Source organism: Gavia stellata, chromosome 6, assembly GCF_030936135.1.
Source record: "Gavia stellata isolate bGavSte3 chromosome 6, bGavSte3.hap2, whole genome shotgun sequence".
In the NCBI taxonomy this organism is placed as follows: domain Eukaryota; kingdom Metazoa; phylum Chordata; class Aves; order Gaviiformes; family Gaviidae; genus Gavia; species Gavia stellata.
The window spans coordinates 96943-116663 of NC_082599.1; the positions used below are offsets into that span (position 1 = coordinate 96943).

Below are 19721 nucleotides of genomic sequence, written 5' to 3' on the forward strand. Positions count from 1 at the left end.
GCTTGCAGCCATTTCCTCTTGTCCTATCACTTGTCCCTTGGGAGAAGAGACCAACACCCACCTCACCACAACCCCCTTTCAGGCAGTTGTAGAGAGCGATGAGGTCTCCCCTCAGCCTCCTCTTCTCCAGACTGAACAACCCCAGCTCCCTCAGCCGCTCCTCATCAGACTTGTGCTCCAGACCCCTCACCAGCTCCGTCGCCCTTCTCTGGACACACTCCAGCACCTCTATGTCCTTCTTGGAGTGAGGGGCCCAACACTGAACACAGCATTCGAGGTGCGGCCTCACCAGCACCAAGTACAGGGGCACGATCCCCTCCCTGCTCCTGCTGGCCACACCATTTCTGATACAGGCCAGGATGCCGTTGGCCTTCTTGGCCACCTGGGCACACTGCTGGCTCATCTTCAGCCGGCTGTCGACCAACACCCCCAGGCCCTTTTCTGCGGGGCAGCTTTCCAGCCACTCGTCCCCAAGCCTGGAGCGTTGCGTGGGGTTGTTGTGACCCAAGTGCAGGACCCGGCACTTGGCCTTGTTGAACCTCACACAATTGGCCTGGGCAAATGACAAATACACACACACACACTCTATAGGCATTTGAACCAGTATGTGAATAAGAAGAATCACACACAAAAGTCTTTTGAAAGTCAAGTCCGTCTACAAAGTCTTTTAAGGAAACCAAGAGGCAATGGCATCCATTATGGATAAATAATTGGTTAAAGGCTAGAAATGAGGAAAACGTAATTGGTTCTGAAAATAGAAGGAAGGCACATGTAGAGTTTTGCTGGGACTCTTGCTTTTCAGCATATTCATAAGCAACCTGGTGAAAAAAAAAAGAAAAAAAAAAGAGAGAGAAAAAGCAAAAAAGTGAAAAAGTTCGGTGGTAACGCTAAGTTATTCAAGCTGGCAAGGATGAAGGCCAGCATCAAAGAACTGCAGAAGGACTTTATGAGACAGAATGAACACTTAAAAGAAAGATGAAAATGGATTTTTTTTCCCCGTGTAATTCACTTCAAGATGTATTGAAATTCAATCATCACACACAAAACAATGGGCTCTGAGTTGACTGCTGCCCAACACAAGAAAGATCTTGGAGTTTAAACAGACATTTCCAGAAAAAAAAAAAAAAGAGTTCACTGCTTACTAGAGGTCAAAAAAAGCCATTAAACAAAAGAAACGACAAGGAAGGAAACATCACTGTGCCACTGTCCATGGTTTGCCCACGTGTTGAATGCTGTGTGCAGTTCTGGCTCCTGCAGTTCAGTAACGGTAGAGCAGAACTGAGAAAAATACAGAGAATGTCACGGAAATGATTAAGATACAGAACTGCATCCACGTAAGTAAAAGTAAATATATTATGATTTTCCATCTGGAAAGAGGTGATCCAAGGTAATCTAAGGGGGCATTTGCTAGAGCTCTGCAAAATCATGAGTGGCCTGGAGAGGGCAGCTGGGGATTGACTGTTCACTGCCCCTTCCAGAATAGTAAACTACTGCCATCAGAGGAGGTTAGGAGTCAGGCTCGCAGACCACCAAAAGGGGGTAGTCAGCCTGTGGAACCCCTTTCCAAAGGGGTGCTAACGACATGGAAAACATATCTGGCTCTGAAACTTCTCTGAGTTATCAACGGTTAAAGACGGAGAGAGCACTTGAGAGAAGTACACTAGTGGTCTCCAAAGTGAGGCGCGTGCACCCAGAGGGTATGCAAGGCAGTCCATTGAGGGCTGGGAAGAAAATGGGTTTTGTACTGTTAATAAATAAAATAAAAATTTTAAAAATAGTTTATTTCATCTTTATCTCATCCTTTTATAATTTCTAAATACATAATTATAATATCTATTACAGTACTGTATAATTCTAAATACAATTTGGACCTGCATCTCCAAATTAACCACGCAAATCCACTGTAGTCCCCAAAGCCCCAGCTCAGTGCCCTCCCTGATCATCACAAGTCTTAGATACTCCTTGCACCTGTATGCATGAAGGAAACTGGAGAAAGAAAGAAGGGGAATGAATGACCAGCAAAGAACCAGTGGCTACAATCGGTACGGAGAGAGACAGAAGGCCGAGGCGGGAGAGAGACCAGCACAGGAAGCCAGGCAGGTGAAGGCAGTGAGTATTCATGTAGGAAACCGACTGTGGGTATGGCCCCTGAGCAGAGAAGCCGCAGGAGGCAGCAACAGGCAAAGCTGAGGCTTTGTGCAGAGCTGGAGACATCTTCTCCAGCAAACACGGAGCTATGAAAACTGCCGGAAGAGAGCAGCGCTCGCCATTCCCACGTGCTCACCCCCACCCGCTGACCCAGGCAGAGTCAGCAGAAACAAATGGCCCAAGAAATGCTTCTCACTTGAGCCTGTATTTAAGATCTCTCTGTTGTCTGTCAGTCTACACATTGTGGCCTTCTTCCAGCAAAGAGCCGACCGTTGGGCCTGCTGTTGCCTGCCAATCAGCCAGGGATGTGTGACGGCCATTCAGAAGGGACAAGATCCTGGGCACAGCCGTCTCACGTTCATCTCTCCCGGAGACTGTCTGGCCACACGGATCAGACTGCAAAGCCCACTCTTCTGCTTCTGTAAAAGACACCTTAAGGCCTGGAGACCAAGGTCAGCAAGCCAAATCTACTCTCTACCTAAGTCTGACATCTTTGAACCTCCTTCAGTTCCCTTCGTTAAGCATCAAAATAGAGAAACGTAGAGAAAGGACAAAGTGAGTAAAAGGAGAGAGCTCTAGCAAAAGTCTATTCAATCTCACCCCTTGCCCCGCCTCATTCCTTCCCCTCCCTTCTCATGTTCCTATCCCCGATATCACCCATAGATAAAAAATTACTTGCTATGCAGCTGCCATCTCCCTGCTGCAAGCCCACCAGACTCCCAAGATACACAAATGCTTTCTCTATCTAAACTTTTATAAAAGGAGAACACACAGGCAGTATCTAGAAGCTTACTTTGCTCTCAAACATGTGTGCAAGACAAGGCAGTGACAGACAATACACTGACTTGTTCACAAAACTGACAGAAAAAAAAAAAAGTCTTGATACTGAAGAGTATGGCAATACCATTACTTTTTTTGAAAGAGATCTTGGAGGTGCACCTGTCTACAGGCTAGGATCTGTCTCTCCCCTCTTCCTCAGATGGATGGAATCTGTCCTGAACAAGTATCATCCATGATGAAGGCTGCAGTGGCAAAACAGCATCGGCACATCCTCCTTCCTGGGAAATCATCTACCCTAGATGCCCTTGCCTGACCCAACTCTGTTCTTACCCACAGACCTATCCCCTTTTTTCCTCCGTTGGTTCCATTACATACATTACTCTGTGCTACTTCAAACACTTGACTGGACAGAGGGCCAAACCCCTGTGGGCCATAGGAAATGAGGAAGACCACAGCATGTCCCCAGCTGAAGGGACCACTCTCACAGCTCCAAGAAGATGAGCAAAGAGTGGAGCAGAGCTGCCGGCAGAGCAGCCAGGCAAGGCCAAACAGTACGGCACACAGAGAACGGCACACAACCAATGTTTCATGCATGCATACTGACCCCTAAGAATTCTGCCGATGGCCTGCATTCCTGTACACAGTCCAACACTGCCCTGGCTACACCCTTCCAAAGCTGAGCACGCTGTCAGTGCAGCAAGCATACCACCTCCCCAACAACTGCTGCCAAGTCCCTATCACTACCTTCCACTGCCCAGTTTCCCAAGCCACACATTTGGCTTTTCTACTTTCTTCCCCACCTGAACCCCCTGTCACATCAGAGGACTGCCTCCTTCCTCTTCGTCATTCTTCAGGTGAACTTCTCCTGTCTGATGGCAGAAATGAGACAACACTGGAGTGGTGCTTTTCTATGTATTTCTACCGCAGAGTCATTTCTCAAGGGACATCAACATCGTAGCAGCCAAAACGCCAAAGCAGAATAAAGGAGGGTTCCTGTCTGGATGTACCAGATAGAGGAAAATAACCTGGGGGACTGATAAGTAAAAGGAAAATAAAGCACCAAGAAAAGGCAAGCAAAAACACCTACAAGAGCCTTAGAAAGGGCCTGAACGGAGAGCAGGGTGTCGCTGCAATGCAATATAGCATTGAGCTGCACCTACAGCGATTTCCTGTTCTGAAAGACACAGACTCCATCCACCTCGGCAGCATACAGGAGGACTCTGATGGCAGGCAGGGAACAGCCAGGGGCTTCTTGTTAGCAGAGGAGGTGACAGATTTTGAGAAGAACAACGATTACCAACTATACAAACAGCGTGTTTTTTTAACTAAAAATAGCAGCTACCTTGGCTAGACAACATATCCTGTCAAGGCATTACAGTAGCTACTGATTTCTATAAGGCATAAACATAAGCTAGAGGAGATGCCAGATGCTGTCTGGAAGTAAGAATGGATCACTAGAAGTATCTGGAGCAGTTAAGAAATTTAGATTAGCCTGATATTGTCTGATGGCAACAGGGTTCTGACTGCACAAATGGTTTCCCAACTGAATGTGCCGTTTTAAAACGGACCCTTAGAAGTCCAAGAAAAGAAGTTGTAGACGGCTTCTCTCCTCTTCTGTAATTACAGATGTTACCTCATATAAGCTCCTTGTTTTTTAATGTCTACGAATCTTTTAGAGATTTAGTAAGCAGAAACATCAGTATTGCAATTCTTCTTGCTTGTCTGCCATATTCACCTTCCTTCATTTCCCGAAAGCTCTCACATCCTAGAATCAGGGTCCAAGTGTTCCAGGTTCCACCCATTTTTAAATAGCGTTCACGACAATCCAAAAATCTTTAACTCAGACAACATCACATCTACAGAACTGCGAACTGGAACTTGAGACAAAGTTCAGTGACCACCTTTCTATTTCATGCATGTCCATTCACAGCTCAGAATAATCAGACACCAAACCTAAAACAAAGCCCTTAGATGCCACCAAGGAGAAAAAGAAAAAAAAAAAAAGCCTTTGGAATTGAAACTAACAGACACTATATACCATCTTTGAGTTCCACCAGCTTGCTTGTTTTAATAGATCTGATCACACCCACTACCGTGATATAATGCACGGAATGGATTTTGTGTGAACAACTACCAGAATGCGCCTCGTCACTCTGTAGGAAGGATGGCTTTGGGAGGGGAGAGGTAACAACAGAGCTCTGCAACACCATGACGAGCATGGAGAGAGAGGAGGCTGATCAAGAGCTCACTGTCTCTTCCCTTAAGAGAACTAGACAACAGCTAGCAGTTAGCAGGATCAGGTACTTCTTTATGTACGATAAGCTGCAAAAATTCCTGACACAAAACACTGTGAATGCTAAAAGTTTATATGGGTTCAGGAAGACATCAGCGGACTAACCTACATAAATAACATCCCTATAGAGGTACTACACATAGAGGGCAGCTTTGGGTCAGAAAACTCCAGAGCTACAAAGCGCAGAGTATTTGGATGAAGCATCACTAGGTTTTTGCCTTGTTCCTATGCTTCTACGCAGTCTTCTGCCACTCTCTGCAACTGGGGACACTGGGCTAAATGATCCAGTGTGACTGTTTTCATATTCCTACAGTATTTCTTTTTCAAAAAAACAGAAGAGCAATTCAAACATCTTGCAGGTCAATTACATCTGTGCACCTATACTCATCAGCAAACCCAAGTTTTCTCAATGGGTTTCTCAAACTCAAATTTGTTTAACAAGCCCATATTGCATAAAATCACATTGATTTCTATTAAAGCCCTAGCTAGAGTTAATATGATTTTCTTTTCTTAATTATGTGTGAACTTTTCTGTATTCGTTAGCCTGCAATTGGTCTGAGGCTAGAAAAGGAGAAACCTTCAGTTTCTACTGGCAGCTTACTTACATGGTTGAATGCTGTACAACGTTTTCACTCTACCAGTCTTCTGCAAGTACCTTCCCAGTCAAATTTCTCCACAGCAGTAAGGTCCCTGGATTTCTCCAGGCTGCCCTACGCTCACCCCAAACATCTCTTTGTTTAACAAAACAGGGAATACATATGCAGCAAACCAGGGATGCCATTCCAGGACGAGTTCCCTGACAATGTCCTAGAATGAAGAACCAGGCACACAGCCCTGCGTTAGGGAAGTGGAACAAACTGCTCAAAAACAACAGTTCATGAGGCTCTTTTCTAGCCTTTTAAATCTAAATTAAATCAGCTAACTTAAATCAGTTAGCTGATTTATGCTCTTGACAAGATAGTAGTTATATCCATGGTAACATAAAAATTAGTGAGATTTTTTTTTCATTAGCAAAGTTCTACTTTTTTCAAACCTAATATTCTCCTTACCTCGCTACTTCTAGTAGTGATCTCTACAAACTGATGACTGCCTGGAAGAAACAATCACTTTTATCCACTTAAAACAGATCACCATTCAATTTGGGGAGAATATCTTCAGTTCTTTCCATTCTAATAAAACAAATACAATTTTTATAATATTCTGAAATGAGAGTCCTTGAGGTCATCCAGTCCTTCCTCGTCTCAAAGAAGTATCGCCAGCATCTCCATCATCTTTGATAGACGTTTACTTCTTTCACCAGTGCCTAAAAGCCTCCAGTGACTGAGATTTTAGAACCTTCCTAATCAGTCTCCACCCTTAGATATTATAAATAAATAAAAAAATCCCATTCTTTTACTGGTGAAGTCTTCACAGGCCTCCCACTAGTACTGCCCTCTGAGTTACCCCTCTTTTTGCTTGTTAGTCATGCAGATGACCAAAATCAGAAAAATATTCTTTTAAGTATATGCCACGGATTGACAATTGCTTCTGTATTATTGTCTGCCCCATTTCTTAATCAGGCTAACAGTTTACTTGCTTTCTTAGTAGCAGTGGCTGCTGCTACACACTAGGCAGCTCACAGTGACATGCAAGCCTTCCTCCCAAATGCTTACAGTTCATTTAAAACCCAGCAATGTATGAGGAGATGCAAAAATTGTTTATGAAAGTCATTGCTCATCCCCTTTTCCAGATCACTGATAAATCTATTAGACACTCCATACACATCTTTGGGGCACCAGACCTGTCTTTTTGTCTGTTTTAACATTGGCAATGAGCTATTTATCACTGTGTTAAGTATTTGTTTACACGATGGCATGCTTTGAGACCCTTCTTTCACCGTACTAAATGCCGTTTCACAGAACATGGTTTCTGTACTTACCATAAAATTCCATGACCAGATTTGAGAGGTAGATAACCAGAGAAAAAGACAACTGAGGATAAGCAAAGGAGTCACATAAGTGATACATAGGTTTGTATAAATTAGCAGTCTTGATGTGTAACTAATACTAAACTGTAGAGATTAGCAGGAACTATGAAAAAAGCCATATTAGCAGAAAATAAATATGGATAAGGACTTATATTAACAGGAAGAGCTTCCTAAGCACAGCACAGAGGACAAAGAACAAGATCACTATGGGAAAAAGAAGGTGATTTGAACTGACAGCAAGTATATTGTAAATACAGATATGACTTGATAGTTAGGAAAAGGACATAGACCTTTATAAGTGTATCGTGTGTATAAAAGGCAAGAAGATTGGTTTTGGAAGGAAGATAAAGTAGGAACAGAAAAAGGACACAGAAGCAGATTTAAAAGGTCAGAACAACAGGACAAGAAAATGAACCTCTCAGCAGCTTCTTGTGTGAAGATGACACAGGCAAGGTCAACAGTACAAGGCACCAAAGAGGAGAAGATTGCTGCAATTGAGTCACAAGAGGATAGATGTCTGGACAAGAGCTTTGACAAGATCTGTACCATGGACCTTCTCAAGGCTGTAGGGGAAGGGGAAGATACCTGTTTGAGTAAGAAAAAGACAACAAAAGGAAAGGAAGGGGAAAAAAAAAAAAGGGGGAGACAAAGGTAATATCCATAGAAGGGATCCAGCCAGCAGGGAGGCCTGTGACAGGGCCTGGAAGACAGAAGAAACTGAGAAAAGGAATGGCCTGCAGGAAGATTAATAACTTGGTTTGGGTCAACAAAATTTAACGCAACAGCTGGACACCCAGAGGGAGATGTCATAAAGACAGCCTGAAATGTACTACTGGACAATAGAAATGCATCAACAAAGAGATAAATCAACATAAATGTGGTGATTAAAGCCATATTTATCCATAAAAGTACTAGAAATAGAGCAGAGAGGAACAAAAAAAAAGGACAAAATAAAGGATGAAGCCTTTGGGGGGGGAAAAAAATCTCCTCCCACAAAAACAATGTGCAAGACTCCAATGAAACAGAACAGGAGTAAACGCATTGTAAAAATAAATAACTGAAAGAAACCTAACCTTTCTAAAAGAAGAACTGCTAACCAGAGGTGTAACAAACTATCAAGAACCCCAGCAGGATGAGAATGAAGTATTGCACTTGAGATTTTTAACCATTAAGAGACTTCACCTTTCAGAGGTATCCTATTTGACTGGGACAAACAAGGAAGAAGACATCTTCTAAGCTGGCAATATGGAAAAGAACAAAGGCAAGATCAAGTGCACAAGAGCAAAGGGCAAAGTGACCTTAGCAAAGGAACATACGTTTCCAGAAAGATCAAGTGAATCCAAAAGCTAACTGCCCTCAGGAAATACTGCAAAATTATCCCGTTCATTTAAGTGTTCACATAGCAAAAAATTTTCTCACCACATTCTACCTCTATTTACCTCTCCCCTTTTTTGGAGAGGTGAAAGAAAAAAAAAAAAAAAGCAGCCTACAATAACCAAATCAAATATTTGAAGAGGAGATTTTTCTCCATAATTAAAGCAGAATCGGATTCCAAGGAATTCTAGTAAAGTTTGCTATGCAACTTGATTTTTCAAGGAATTAATTCAGGTGCTGACACACTGTGGATAGTAATAAAACTCAGTAGCCAGCAATATGTAAACTCAAGGTAATGGCTGTGATGGCACATCCTCTTATTTGGTAAGAGACAGGACCTGAAGAGATAAAATGAAGTAATAACTTTTTTTGTCTTTTTTAAGTAATGGAAAACTGACTACCCCAACCTGTGTTTTGATCAAGATGAACCTGAGATGAGGAAGAAACGAAAGGAAAGAACAAACAAGGAAGCAAAAGCAGAACTAAAGGAGATCATCATGGAGAAAAGGAGAAGGTGACACATGAGGTGTTCAGGCAACAGAGTGACAGAGAAGAAGCCGCAGCCTCACTACCACGTAGCAGGAAGATGACAAACAAATGCAGATATTCCAGGCAAATGCAGATATTCAAGTAAGATGCCGCTAGTGGCAAAACTCCCAGGGCAGAAAAGGCAGACTCTTCTAGCACCCGAATAAGTAATGGAAATGAGTTCTGCTATATTCGTTCTGGTATAAATTAAAAATTCCCATGCTTAAGAGGCCAGCATGCTGCTTTCACATGAAGTCCCTCTAGACGTGGAAGAAGCAACTTCACGTAACTATTTTTGCCGCTCTTCTTGATACTAAAGGAAGACCGCTGGTGCGCAAATGCCAGCAGGGACCTCGGAAAAGGCAAAAGCGTCCCATATGCCCACCCCTCCCAACTTGCCTATGGTTCTGCCCAGCTATAGCCATCCTGAGCCAGACGACCTTAATGAACACGCACGTCCACAACAAAACCACTGCTACAGACCTGCACACCTGCTCCTCAGTCACCCCTGTACATCCGCCAACCTTGCAGCAGGCTGCTCCTGTACACTGGCACCGCATCGCTTGTGCACTGTTCTCGCAACCACCAAAAGCCGCCTGAAAGCCCTTAGCCTTGCAAGTCCCACCATATCCAGGATCTGCAGGACACATGCTAGATCCTACACATCTGGAGTAAGCCTGAATTACGGAGACAACTTAGGAACCTGCCGTGAGCTCCACAGATTTCTATGATCTTTGCGCAAGAGTCCCCACCTGATGTCTTCAAAAAGATGTCATAGGAGGCACCAGGATCCTCAAGAGAGAAAACACTCGGGACTACCAGTATCCAAACAATATCTGCATTCCTTGGGGCTCTTTAACAGTCTTATTTTTGTTAAACGTGTATCAATACAAGAAATCCAAATGTTACAAATGGTGACTGCTCTCAATCACTAGAGGGTCATTTAAAGAACATCGTTTCCAATGGCAGCAAAACAGGGTTAGCATTTCCCCTTAAATGGAGATCGAAGACCTGATTCTTAAACAAAAGCTGGAAAATTTTTCAAGACCTGAATGATTGCTTTCATTAAGCACGGCACCCTGAAATTCTCTCGTGGGTGAGTTCCCATAGACTGTTACAGATCTGCAGAGCTAATCTCGTCAAGCCCCTGAAAGTCACCTGTTAAGTAGCCAGAGGATACATAAGAGCCAAGACTGGAAACAAGAACCAGAGGCAGTACCACAAGGCTTCATCAGGCTTTCATCAGAATTGTTTTTCAAAACACAAGTTTGATTACAGAACAAAGTGTCCTAACAAGCCCATTTGGGTCAGATCCAGTGCAGATTCTGCACCACGATCAGGCTCAAAAGCATGCTATTCACCATTCATGGAGAATCAAAGCAAAAATCACAGCACACATCCCCCCAGACACAAGCCTATATTATCAATGAATCAGTGCATATCCTGGGGGCCTTACAGACCCCGGTGCTCCCCTGGCAAGGCAGCTACCAGCGCCCCAGGAGCACACTGCAGGAGCCGATCCAGCCCAGCACAGAGCCTCCAGTTTCCACTCATCCCTCTATTTAGAGCCAGCCAGCTCACTAACTTTCCCGACTCACCACCCCATGGACCAGAAACTCAAAAAGTTTGCTTTTCGTAGCTTTGCGAGCCCCTCCTGTAACTTCGTCTGTAGCCATCAGGGTCTGCTCAGCCTCTCTCACTCTCTCTCTTCCTCTTTCTTTCCCTTTTCTGCCTTTTTCTCCAACTCTCCCCTCTGAGTCCTGCTGGGCTCTCACACTTCTAATAGCGCGGAGTGGGGAGGGGGCCCCTTCAGGGCCTTCCTGACGGCCCACTCGCACTAAGCCTCAGCTGCTGCATTCCTCCACTGATAAGCCAGAAATAGTTTGTGCTGCCGGGTTCTGTGTGTTTACTCTGCAGGGACAGAAAATCCAGCTTTTTAAACCTCTCTGTCCAAACAGCAGAGATAAGCAGGAGGCAAATTGAAAACACGCCTCAGCTTTTTCGCAGCAGTGCTGCAACCTCTCCTCCTCTGCACCAGGGGATGGTAAATTCTGGGGCAAGGGAGAAGGGGGAGGGGGCAACTTCAGCAGGGACGCAAAGCTCAGTACCTCCCAGAGAGCTTTTCCCCGTTAGAAAATGCAGCAGGCGAGCAGTGAGAAACAATGGTTTTCCCTCGCTCCCACTGCTCCTCCTGCACTGCATTTCCAGGCCTTTTCCCTGGGGACCTGGCAGGCAGCACACAGAAACATTCACTGGCAGCGTTTCCAGCATGCGAGACTGAGAACTAACCCCTTTGGACAAGAGAGAGACACAGCAGGAGGCAGAAAGCTGGGAACAGGGAGGGAGAGCGCGTGAGAGCGAGGGGAAAGAAAGAGTGTGAGAACTGCAGGAGGAAGGGGGCGGGGGGCAGCATGGCGACCACACAACGCCCGACTCGCTTCCAGGCTCCCGGCCGCCCGCAGCCTCTCCCGCGGGGTGACGGCCCGCAGGATGCCTCCGTACCGCTGCGACGGATCCATTAGAGGCCCCGGGTGATTGACAGACGCAGACAAATTATTAACACCACAGCTGCCGTGCGACATCAGCAGCTCGCTGCTTATCACACAAAGCCCTGTGCGACAACGCGTGTCATCCCAGGACACTGCTGGGAACACAGAGCCCACCTGCCGCCCCGGGGAAGGGGGCAGAAAGCGGCAGGCCGCCCCCTCCACGACCGCGTGCTGCTGCGGCGGACATCAGCTAGCGCAGCGCCAGACGCTGGCAGCACGGCGGCCATTCTGCGAGCAGCAGCGCTGGCTCCTCCGTAATGGCAGAGCAGGCAGCGGTGGCCTGGGGCGCCGATCTGCTTACCGACAGCTCCCTGTGTGTCCGCGGCTTGCAAGGGGCTGATGTTTCCCAGTCTGCCTAAGACCGCACTAGGGGAGATGTTGCCAGGTTACGCGAGGGGTTTATTCTATTCCTCTGCTTGAAATTCTTGTCTAGGGGCTGTGAATTTTCTGGCAAGACTGCGAACAGAAGAGAATCAGATCTGAAACAAATAAATAAATTTCTGCCCTCAACCACAAATGAAAACAAGCACAGAAGAGATGCTACGTTAGCCAGCAGCGAAGAGCAAGCCACGAAGATCATACGGCCTTTTGCACACGGGAACGAAGGCAATGACCTCTGCTGATTTTTAGGGTGACCCCAATCCAAGCGCTACTCTGTGGCAATAGCCATAGGAATCACAGAAATTTCGGGAGGGTGGGTGTTGTTATCAGGCCCTCCTCCCTCTGAGTCCCGCAGAAGGACTATGCCAGGCAAAGCGGTGTGGCCTTATTCAGTGCCCGAACCATCGCCGTGGTTCTAGCTGACTTGAACTAAAGGCACGTGTAATCTGGAACCAAACTGCTACGTGTCTGTTCTGGTAGTGTTAACGGTTGGACTCGATCTCAAGGGTCTTTTCCCACCCAAACGGGTCTATGATTCTGTGTGTCAGCACGCCTGGCACGGTGGCATCGGGCCGGCATCTGCCATTTTGGTTTAGATCCCAGAAGCAGACAGAGACGTTGGCTCCAGTTCTGTGAGCCCTTTCCCCGGCTCCCGGGAAGACAACGCCCGTTTCCTTTGGCGACAGCAGTGGCTGCTGGCTCCCGCGCCGGCCAGGGAAGCACCAGCTTTCCCTGCGGTGGGGCCACGGGCACAGGCCACGGCAGGTGTTGCCATCCCTGCTCCTTACGGGGAACCGTGCGACCACCCTCGCCGCACGGAACGGCACAACCGAGAAGCCCGCGGCGCACTCGAGCCCACGGCGCCCGGCCGGAGAAGGCTCCAGGCCCGCAGCCGCAGCGGCCTCCGGCCGCCGGCACCGCCCGGCCCGCGGAGCGCCCCGAGCCTCGGGCCCTGCGCGCCCGCGCACGGCGGGGGCCCCCGCCCGCCCTGCCTGCGCACACGGCGCCGCGGAGCGGGAAGGGCCGGCGGCGGCGGGGCGCGGCTCCGGGCTGCGGCGCGGCGCGCAGTCCCCCCTCGCGTCCCCCCGCGCTCCTCCGCCAGCACCGTCGGCACCGAATGGCAACGGCGCGCCCGGCACGGGCAGGGCGTGCGCCAGCCGCGGTCCCGGGCGCGCCGCTGGCGGGCGGCGGGCCGAGCCGCACGCCCCGGGCCGGGCCGGGCCGGGCCGGGCCGAGCCGAGCCGAAGCGGGCCGAGGCGGGCCGGCCGCAGGTCCCCGCGGGCCCCGAGCGCGGCGGCGCGCATGCCCGGCGCGGCTCCCGTGAAGGTCAGCCGTGGCCTAGCGGGGGACGCGCGGGCGGGGACGGCCGGACGCGCGGGCGGGAGCGGCCTTAACCCCTTCCGCGCCGCCACCGCCGAGCCGCCCGGGCCGGGGCCGGGCCGGCGCCTGGGGGACCGGGACTGTCCCAGCCCGGCGGAGGCCGGCGTGCAGGGGGAGGCTGCGGGGCTGCGTGGCTCGGGGGGGCGAGCCGGTGTGGCGGCGGGGGCAGCCGGCGGCGCCGCTCGGGCCGGGCCGCGGGGCTCGGCGGCACTCGCCGCCCCCCGCCGGGAGACGCTCCCCGCGAGGCGCCGCCGGGGCCGGAGGTGGAAGACAAAGCCGCAGCGGGCGCTTCGCAGCCGTTCTGCGAGTCCCCTGCGCGCAACTCCCCTCGCCGCTGGCAGCCGCGGAAGGCGGCGGAGGGCGCCGCCAGCGCTTAACCCCCGCCGCGAGGGCCGGGCGCCCGCGGGGCCGCGCATGCGGCGGCGGCAGCGGGGGGCGCGCCCGGCCCTCGGTCCGCGGTCCTCGGCACCGCGGCCGCCGGCACGGCGCGGGCGGGGGGCGGTGCGCGTCGCGGTGCCGGCCTCGGGCGTTCTCGCTTCGCCGGTCGGTTCCAGAGCAATGAGCTGCCGTTGCTCCCGTCTCCGTCAGCAGCTGGCTGCGTTACTGCCTTCTGGAGCAGGAGGACACGCTGGGAAGTGTTGCCGAGTTTCTATTCAGTACCGTACAATACGCACTGTACGCTGTGGACGTTCTTAGCAGGCATTGTATAAAGGGATTTCCTATAAAGAACATAAAATTACAAGGTCAGCCACTTGAAAATTGAGGAATGGCGGACTCGCGGTAGCCATAGACTGAGTGAAAGTCAAAAAAAAAAAAAAAAATCTCGTAATAATAAAACTCGGCTCCTTCTTAGTATGAGTGTGGCTGAATGAGTAAAAGTCCAAAAAAAAGATAATCACGTAAAAATAAAACTCAGCTTTTACTTAGCATGATGGTAGTTCTCTAAGCACTTTAGAAGAGACAGCAGTAGAAGTAGATTTTGTGTTTTGCAAATGGAAAGTAAGGTACAAGTGGATGGAATTGACTTGCCCAGCATCACCTCGTTGAGAATGAAACCCGTTTCCTCAGATTCTTCAACTCACCACAGCACTGCCAAGGAAAACCAGCGCGCAATGCGTTTGCACAAAAGGGTGACGGTTACAGCACAAGAACGCCTTCTCCAAAATTAAGAGAAAAATCATATAATTTCATTCTAAATTGTTCCTATTTTCCTGACATGTTTTTTCACAAAAATACGAAAATAAGCATCCATGCTCTTTAAAAAAGCGCCTGATTCAACCCAAGTCTTCCCCAACTGCTACAAGTATCCTGGCAGCTCCCAGCCATTTCTGGTCTAAAAGATGTCAGTGGCATGGGACTCACTCCATGATGCCTGCGGTCCTTCGCTGCTTCTTGGAGGCTGCGCACGCTCTGGGGCCTGCGTTCATGCCTCCACCGCTCACTTCATGCTATGTTCCGAGCCCACTGTATTTGAGGAAAGGCTGACGTTCTTCCTCCTTACCTCTTGGGGCTCTGAGAGGCCACCTTTTCTCCCGCAAGTTTGTCTGTTTTGGTTTTACTTCTGTGCTATTATTCAAGCTTTTAAGATTTCTAAACTAAGATGGTCAGGTTAGAAAAGATACGAACCAAGCTGTTGGGTTTGGGAGATACGTTTGCAGCCGCTTTCAATTTTTTGATCTGCAGGTAATTAAAGAAGTGCATGAAGGTGCTGGTTGCCTTAAAGAGGCATGGTTTCTCTCATCCAAATTTCACTTCAGTCAGCAGTGCTCTGTTCACTGAAGCTTAAAATATTCTCAACTGTTTTGGAATTGATGCAATACAGCATAGAAAATGTACTGAAAAACAGACAGAAAATATCCCAAGATTGAGGCTCTGCATAGTCTAAAGAAATGACCACTTGTTCCTTAGTTCAGAATTACTAAATATTCTCATTACAATATGGATAATGAACTAGAGAACACGCTTATTAAATTTCCTGGCAACATATGGTTTGGAGGGGTTAGAGGTATGCTAGGAGAGATGATTAAAATTAAAATCCTGAGAAGCTGGAGATGCGATTTGGAAAAAAACGGACATCATTCAATCAGAAATAGCGTGAGGTTCCACATCAAGGTAGAAATCAACAACTATATAAATAGAAGATAGATAACAACTGGCTGAAGAGTATTTTTTTTTCAGAAAAAATATTTAGGGATGTAATAGATCATAAACTCAATGTGAGTTAACACTGACACAAAATAAGCAGACAAAAAAACCCCAGATGGCAGTAACTGAACGCTGCCCCACTTCTCTCATCCCCTTGGTGGCAGCATAAGCAGTGACGACGACACTCCAGATTCTTCTTTTTCTCCTCCATATTTTGTCTCTGCTTCTTCCCCATTCCTTGTCCTCCCCAGGGCACAAGCAGTCCCAGTTCAACATCTCCCTGAGGCTGCAAAATTAAAATTTTCCAGTATTGCCGAGGAACCCTTCCAAAGTAATCCTTCTGTTGTGGTATGAATTGTTAATGTCTCAACCAGATAGTCCCTTGCCGCCTGGGGCCCCGTGCATCAGAGAAAATATGTGTGGCAGAAATCAAGACGGTTCAGGGGAGAACAGTAAGCGTGACAAGAACTGTAAAGCCCCAAAAGAGAAGGTAACAGTCTTCAGCTATCCAAAAGGCTGCTGCAAATACAGGGAAGAGCTGCTCCCCATACACACAGTACAAGAAATAATGGATTGAAATTTTTCCCAGGAAGATTTATGTTAAGGAAGAGTACAGCAGTAAAAGTAGAGATGTGCTGGGATAGTTTGTCCAGCAAGGATGGGAATCTCCATCACCAAAGGTCTTTCAAGAATAGGTTAGAGAAGCATCTGTCCAGAGTGATGTAGGCAGTGTAGATTCTGACTTGGGGCAGGACAAGGGACTAGCTGATTGCCAGAGGTTCCTTTTGCCTTACTTCCCTATGGAAACTGTATGGAATTTCATAAGACAAAGATAAGGCTTTTTTCTATCCAGAGTGGTTTTCCCTGACAGATTTCACAGATCTGATGCAAACAAGTTTAAGCTGATCAAAAAGGGTCCCTTAATTTTTTTATTTTGGAAAAAATACACATCTGATTGCTACAACGATGTAAGAACAAGAAATCCACATATGCAGATTGCTGCCAGTTACCCTCTGAGACTTCCCAAGTATCATATAGCTTTTATACCGTGGCTTTTGCTCTCTCCTTGACTCACGCATCTTCAACTACCATCTTGCATCACTGTCTCATAGACCTACCTTTTTATGTTAGGCCTTGCCACTGTTCTGAAAATCTATCTGCAATGAGGAAATAACTATAAGCAATTTGTAGCACACATAAAGAAGGAAAGAAGACTTGAAATAAAGGCAAAAAAGAATAAATGAAGGCAAGGAAAAGCATTTGTCTCTGTCTCCAGAGGTTCCAAACATTATTCTGCAGAGGTAGAGAGCTAATTACAAACGTACCTCCTGATTACTTTAAAAGCAATCAAAGGCAACAGCAGGAATGCCAAAAGATGGAAAAAAGGTATGTAGTACTATAGGATGCAAAATAACGAGTCATCAGTATTACCACAATATCAACCATACTTGTATTTTACCCAACTCTGCACAATTCTGTGTGACCTCATAGTAAGCTGTCTCGCCCTACTATGCCTCTGCCTCCACTTTTCTATCCTCACCAAAGCCACTTTCTACAGCTCGTGCAGTGACGTCTGTGCATGGCTTCTCACGTCTTCTTAGCAAAGAAGCAGAGTGCTACAGGCAGCAGTCCACAATACTCCTTTTATTTTCTAGTGGAGGGCCAAAGCAGAGCTGCGAAGTATGAGGAGTTAGTAGGAAGACTTTGGCCCTGAAAGGAGAATAGAGGAGATAGGAGATTGTGTTGGGAGTAGGGATTTTTGGTTTTCAAAAGTGAAGGAAATAGAGGAAATCTTGGTGGGGAATCCTGGGGGAACAGAGAAAAAGACCTGTCACCAACTACCCCCAAATCTACTGCCCCCTGGTCCAGAAAGTGTAAGTATCTTCATGACACTTGGTGATTAGAACAATGGCTTTGGGGTGTGTTTGGCAAGAGCATCATGAAGGATTCACCGGCTATCACTAATTGAGGGAACACAGATGGGGAACTGCTGAGTCAGCAAGTGCACTGTTGTATCAATAGCAACCACGTCATATGTAACCTTTTTATTGCACAGCACTTTAAACCATGATATTCCTATGGGACAGCTGTTAAAAAACTGAGTTCTTTGAATGACTTGAGTATCTTCTTTTAGTATATCTGGCTATTCCCATTTATTCTTTTACCAACATCGCCCTCAATGGTTCTTTGTGCCTAATGTTTATGCTTTGAAGCGTTTGTACATAGCAGTAATAACCACACTCACTCATCCTTTTGTCAGACTAAACAAGTGAAACTGTTATTTGGTATCTTAAAACTGAGTGCCCATTTCTCATCATTCCATCAGCCTTTTCCATGTCAGTCCCAGTTAACCTGTCTAGAACAAGGGCAAACAGAACCGTATCTACAGTCTCCTGAGGGCCAGGTACTCACGTGGCATTAACACTTCTCTCACCAGCAGAACTCTCTACCAAACTTTGCTAGGTTCACAACTGCCTTCCACAATATTATGACAGCAATAACCCCCATTCTCCTGCAAGTGGACTAATGTACTGGGCTGTTTCTCCTTCTTAATCACTGCCATTAGATAAGCCTCCAGCTTACAGTGTGATTCCTCTTACAAGTCCCTAAGTGCACGACTATGCACTACATTGTCATCAGATATCATCTGACTTCTATTTGTGTATTCTTCACAATCATCCAGTTCTTTCCATATAACTTACTCTTTTCTGCTTCAATGATACCTGTCTGCTTTGCGTCATCAACAAATGTAATTACTACGCTTCCTATTTTTGTGCTGTGGGCGTTACTGAAAATATTGAATGATATCAGTCCTAAGGCAAATCCTTAAGAAACTGCAATGTCTTTAGTGGTGTCTTTACTGAGCTCCTTACCCACCCTGCAGTTCTTCTATCATCTGTCTTCTGAGTCCCAACTAAATTTTCAGATAGCACTGTATCAAAGGCTTCACTGAAGTCTAGATAAATAAGACATACACTGTTTCCTTTGTGTGGAAAATTAGCTATCTGAGAAAGATAGTAGGTTAGTAAACTTAACGCTGCTTTTTTATCCCATCTACCACCTACATCCTCCTCATGCTCAGTTATCTTCTATTTCAAAAACCATTCCTGAGCCTTGCATGGACTTAGGATCAGACTAATGCAACTGCCTACAGTATTCTTGCCCTTCTGTATTATAGGAAAACCAACAGGATTTCCTGTTTCTTTATCAGGAAAAAATACTTTTTTAAAGCCCATTTTGATTAATATTAATAATGCTAGGATTTATACCCTGTTCTCACTGAAAATCATTTGGAAAGTATCTATAGTTTAAGCAAATCAGTAAGTAAATACTGACTGAATGTATTAATATGCAAAGCTACATAAGAACTGAGAAACAGTCTTAGAAAGCACTAGGAGATGAGGAAGCAAATAACCAAAGAAGGAAAACAGAACAATCTTGGCATTGACTGTCTAATAAATCCACCATTTCAACTAAACTAGTAGAACAATTAATAGGTGAATAAAACCATATCAGCATTAGAGCACAGTGGAGCTGAGAGCAACAACTAATATTGGTGATCATAAAGAAACTGCATTGCCAGACAAGCTCAAGTGTCTTTTAAAATTATTTTATTTGGCAGAATAATTACAACAATTACAAACAGATTACCCCCCAAAAAAGTCAAAGTTAATCTCAAATGGTACATAATTACAGCAAACATGAATGACTTTGGAAAATGGCAGCCAGTGGGAGATGGCAAATATAACTTAAATGCAATGTAGTAAAACATCATTATATGCCTGAAATTCTTAACATCAACATAATTTGTATGTAATTGCCAGGAAAAAATAAAATTACTGAAAGGTTATAAACAAATTATAAAAACAAGTGGAAGGGAAGTGGCTACTAAGGACACCAAGGATGGTTGTTACATCCAGATTGTTTTACCATCTTCAAAGATCTAAAAGAGGGAAGTAAAAGACACGTAGATTAAATCTTCAAATGAAAAGATTTTGGGGAAGTTTCACAGCCAGCCAGGGCAGAGGATAAAAAAAATCAAATGGGCCTAAAATGTTAGACAGAAGATTTTGGCTGGAAAAACTCAAGCAGGTGATGGAAGATAAATCCTGGGGTGAAAGAACTGTGCTATGTCTGTAACAGCAGGTAAGATGTTTTTTTAATCTTTTCAGCATTC

At 46.4% G+C, this 19721-nt stretch overlaps 1 protein-coding gene across 1 annotated transcript in view; it reads right to left on the reverse strand.

Annotated features, from left to right (window-relative positions):
* The window catches only part of SMARCD3 (SWI/SNF related, matrix associated, actin dependent regulator of chromatin, subfamily d, member 3), a 68785-nt gene extending 58020 nt beyond the window's left edge, over positions 1–10765 (reverse strand). The window contains exon 1 of the mRNA XM_059818551.1: positions 10688–10765. Within this exon, the coding sequence (XP_059674534.1) occupies positions 10688–10765 (78 nt within the window). The remainder of the gene's footprint in view (positions 1–10687) is intronic.
* Between the last annotated feature and the right edge of the window lie 8956 nt (positions 10766–19721).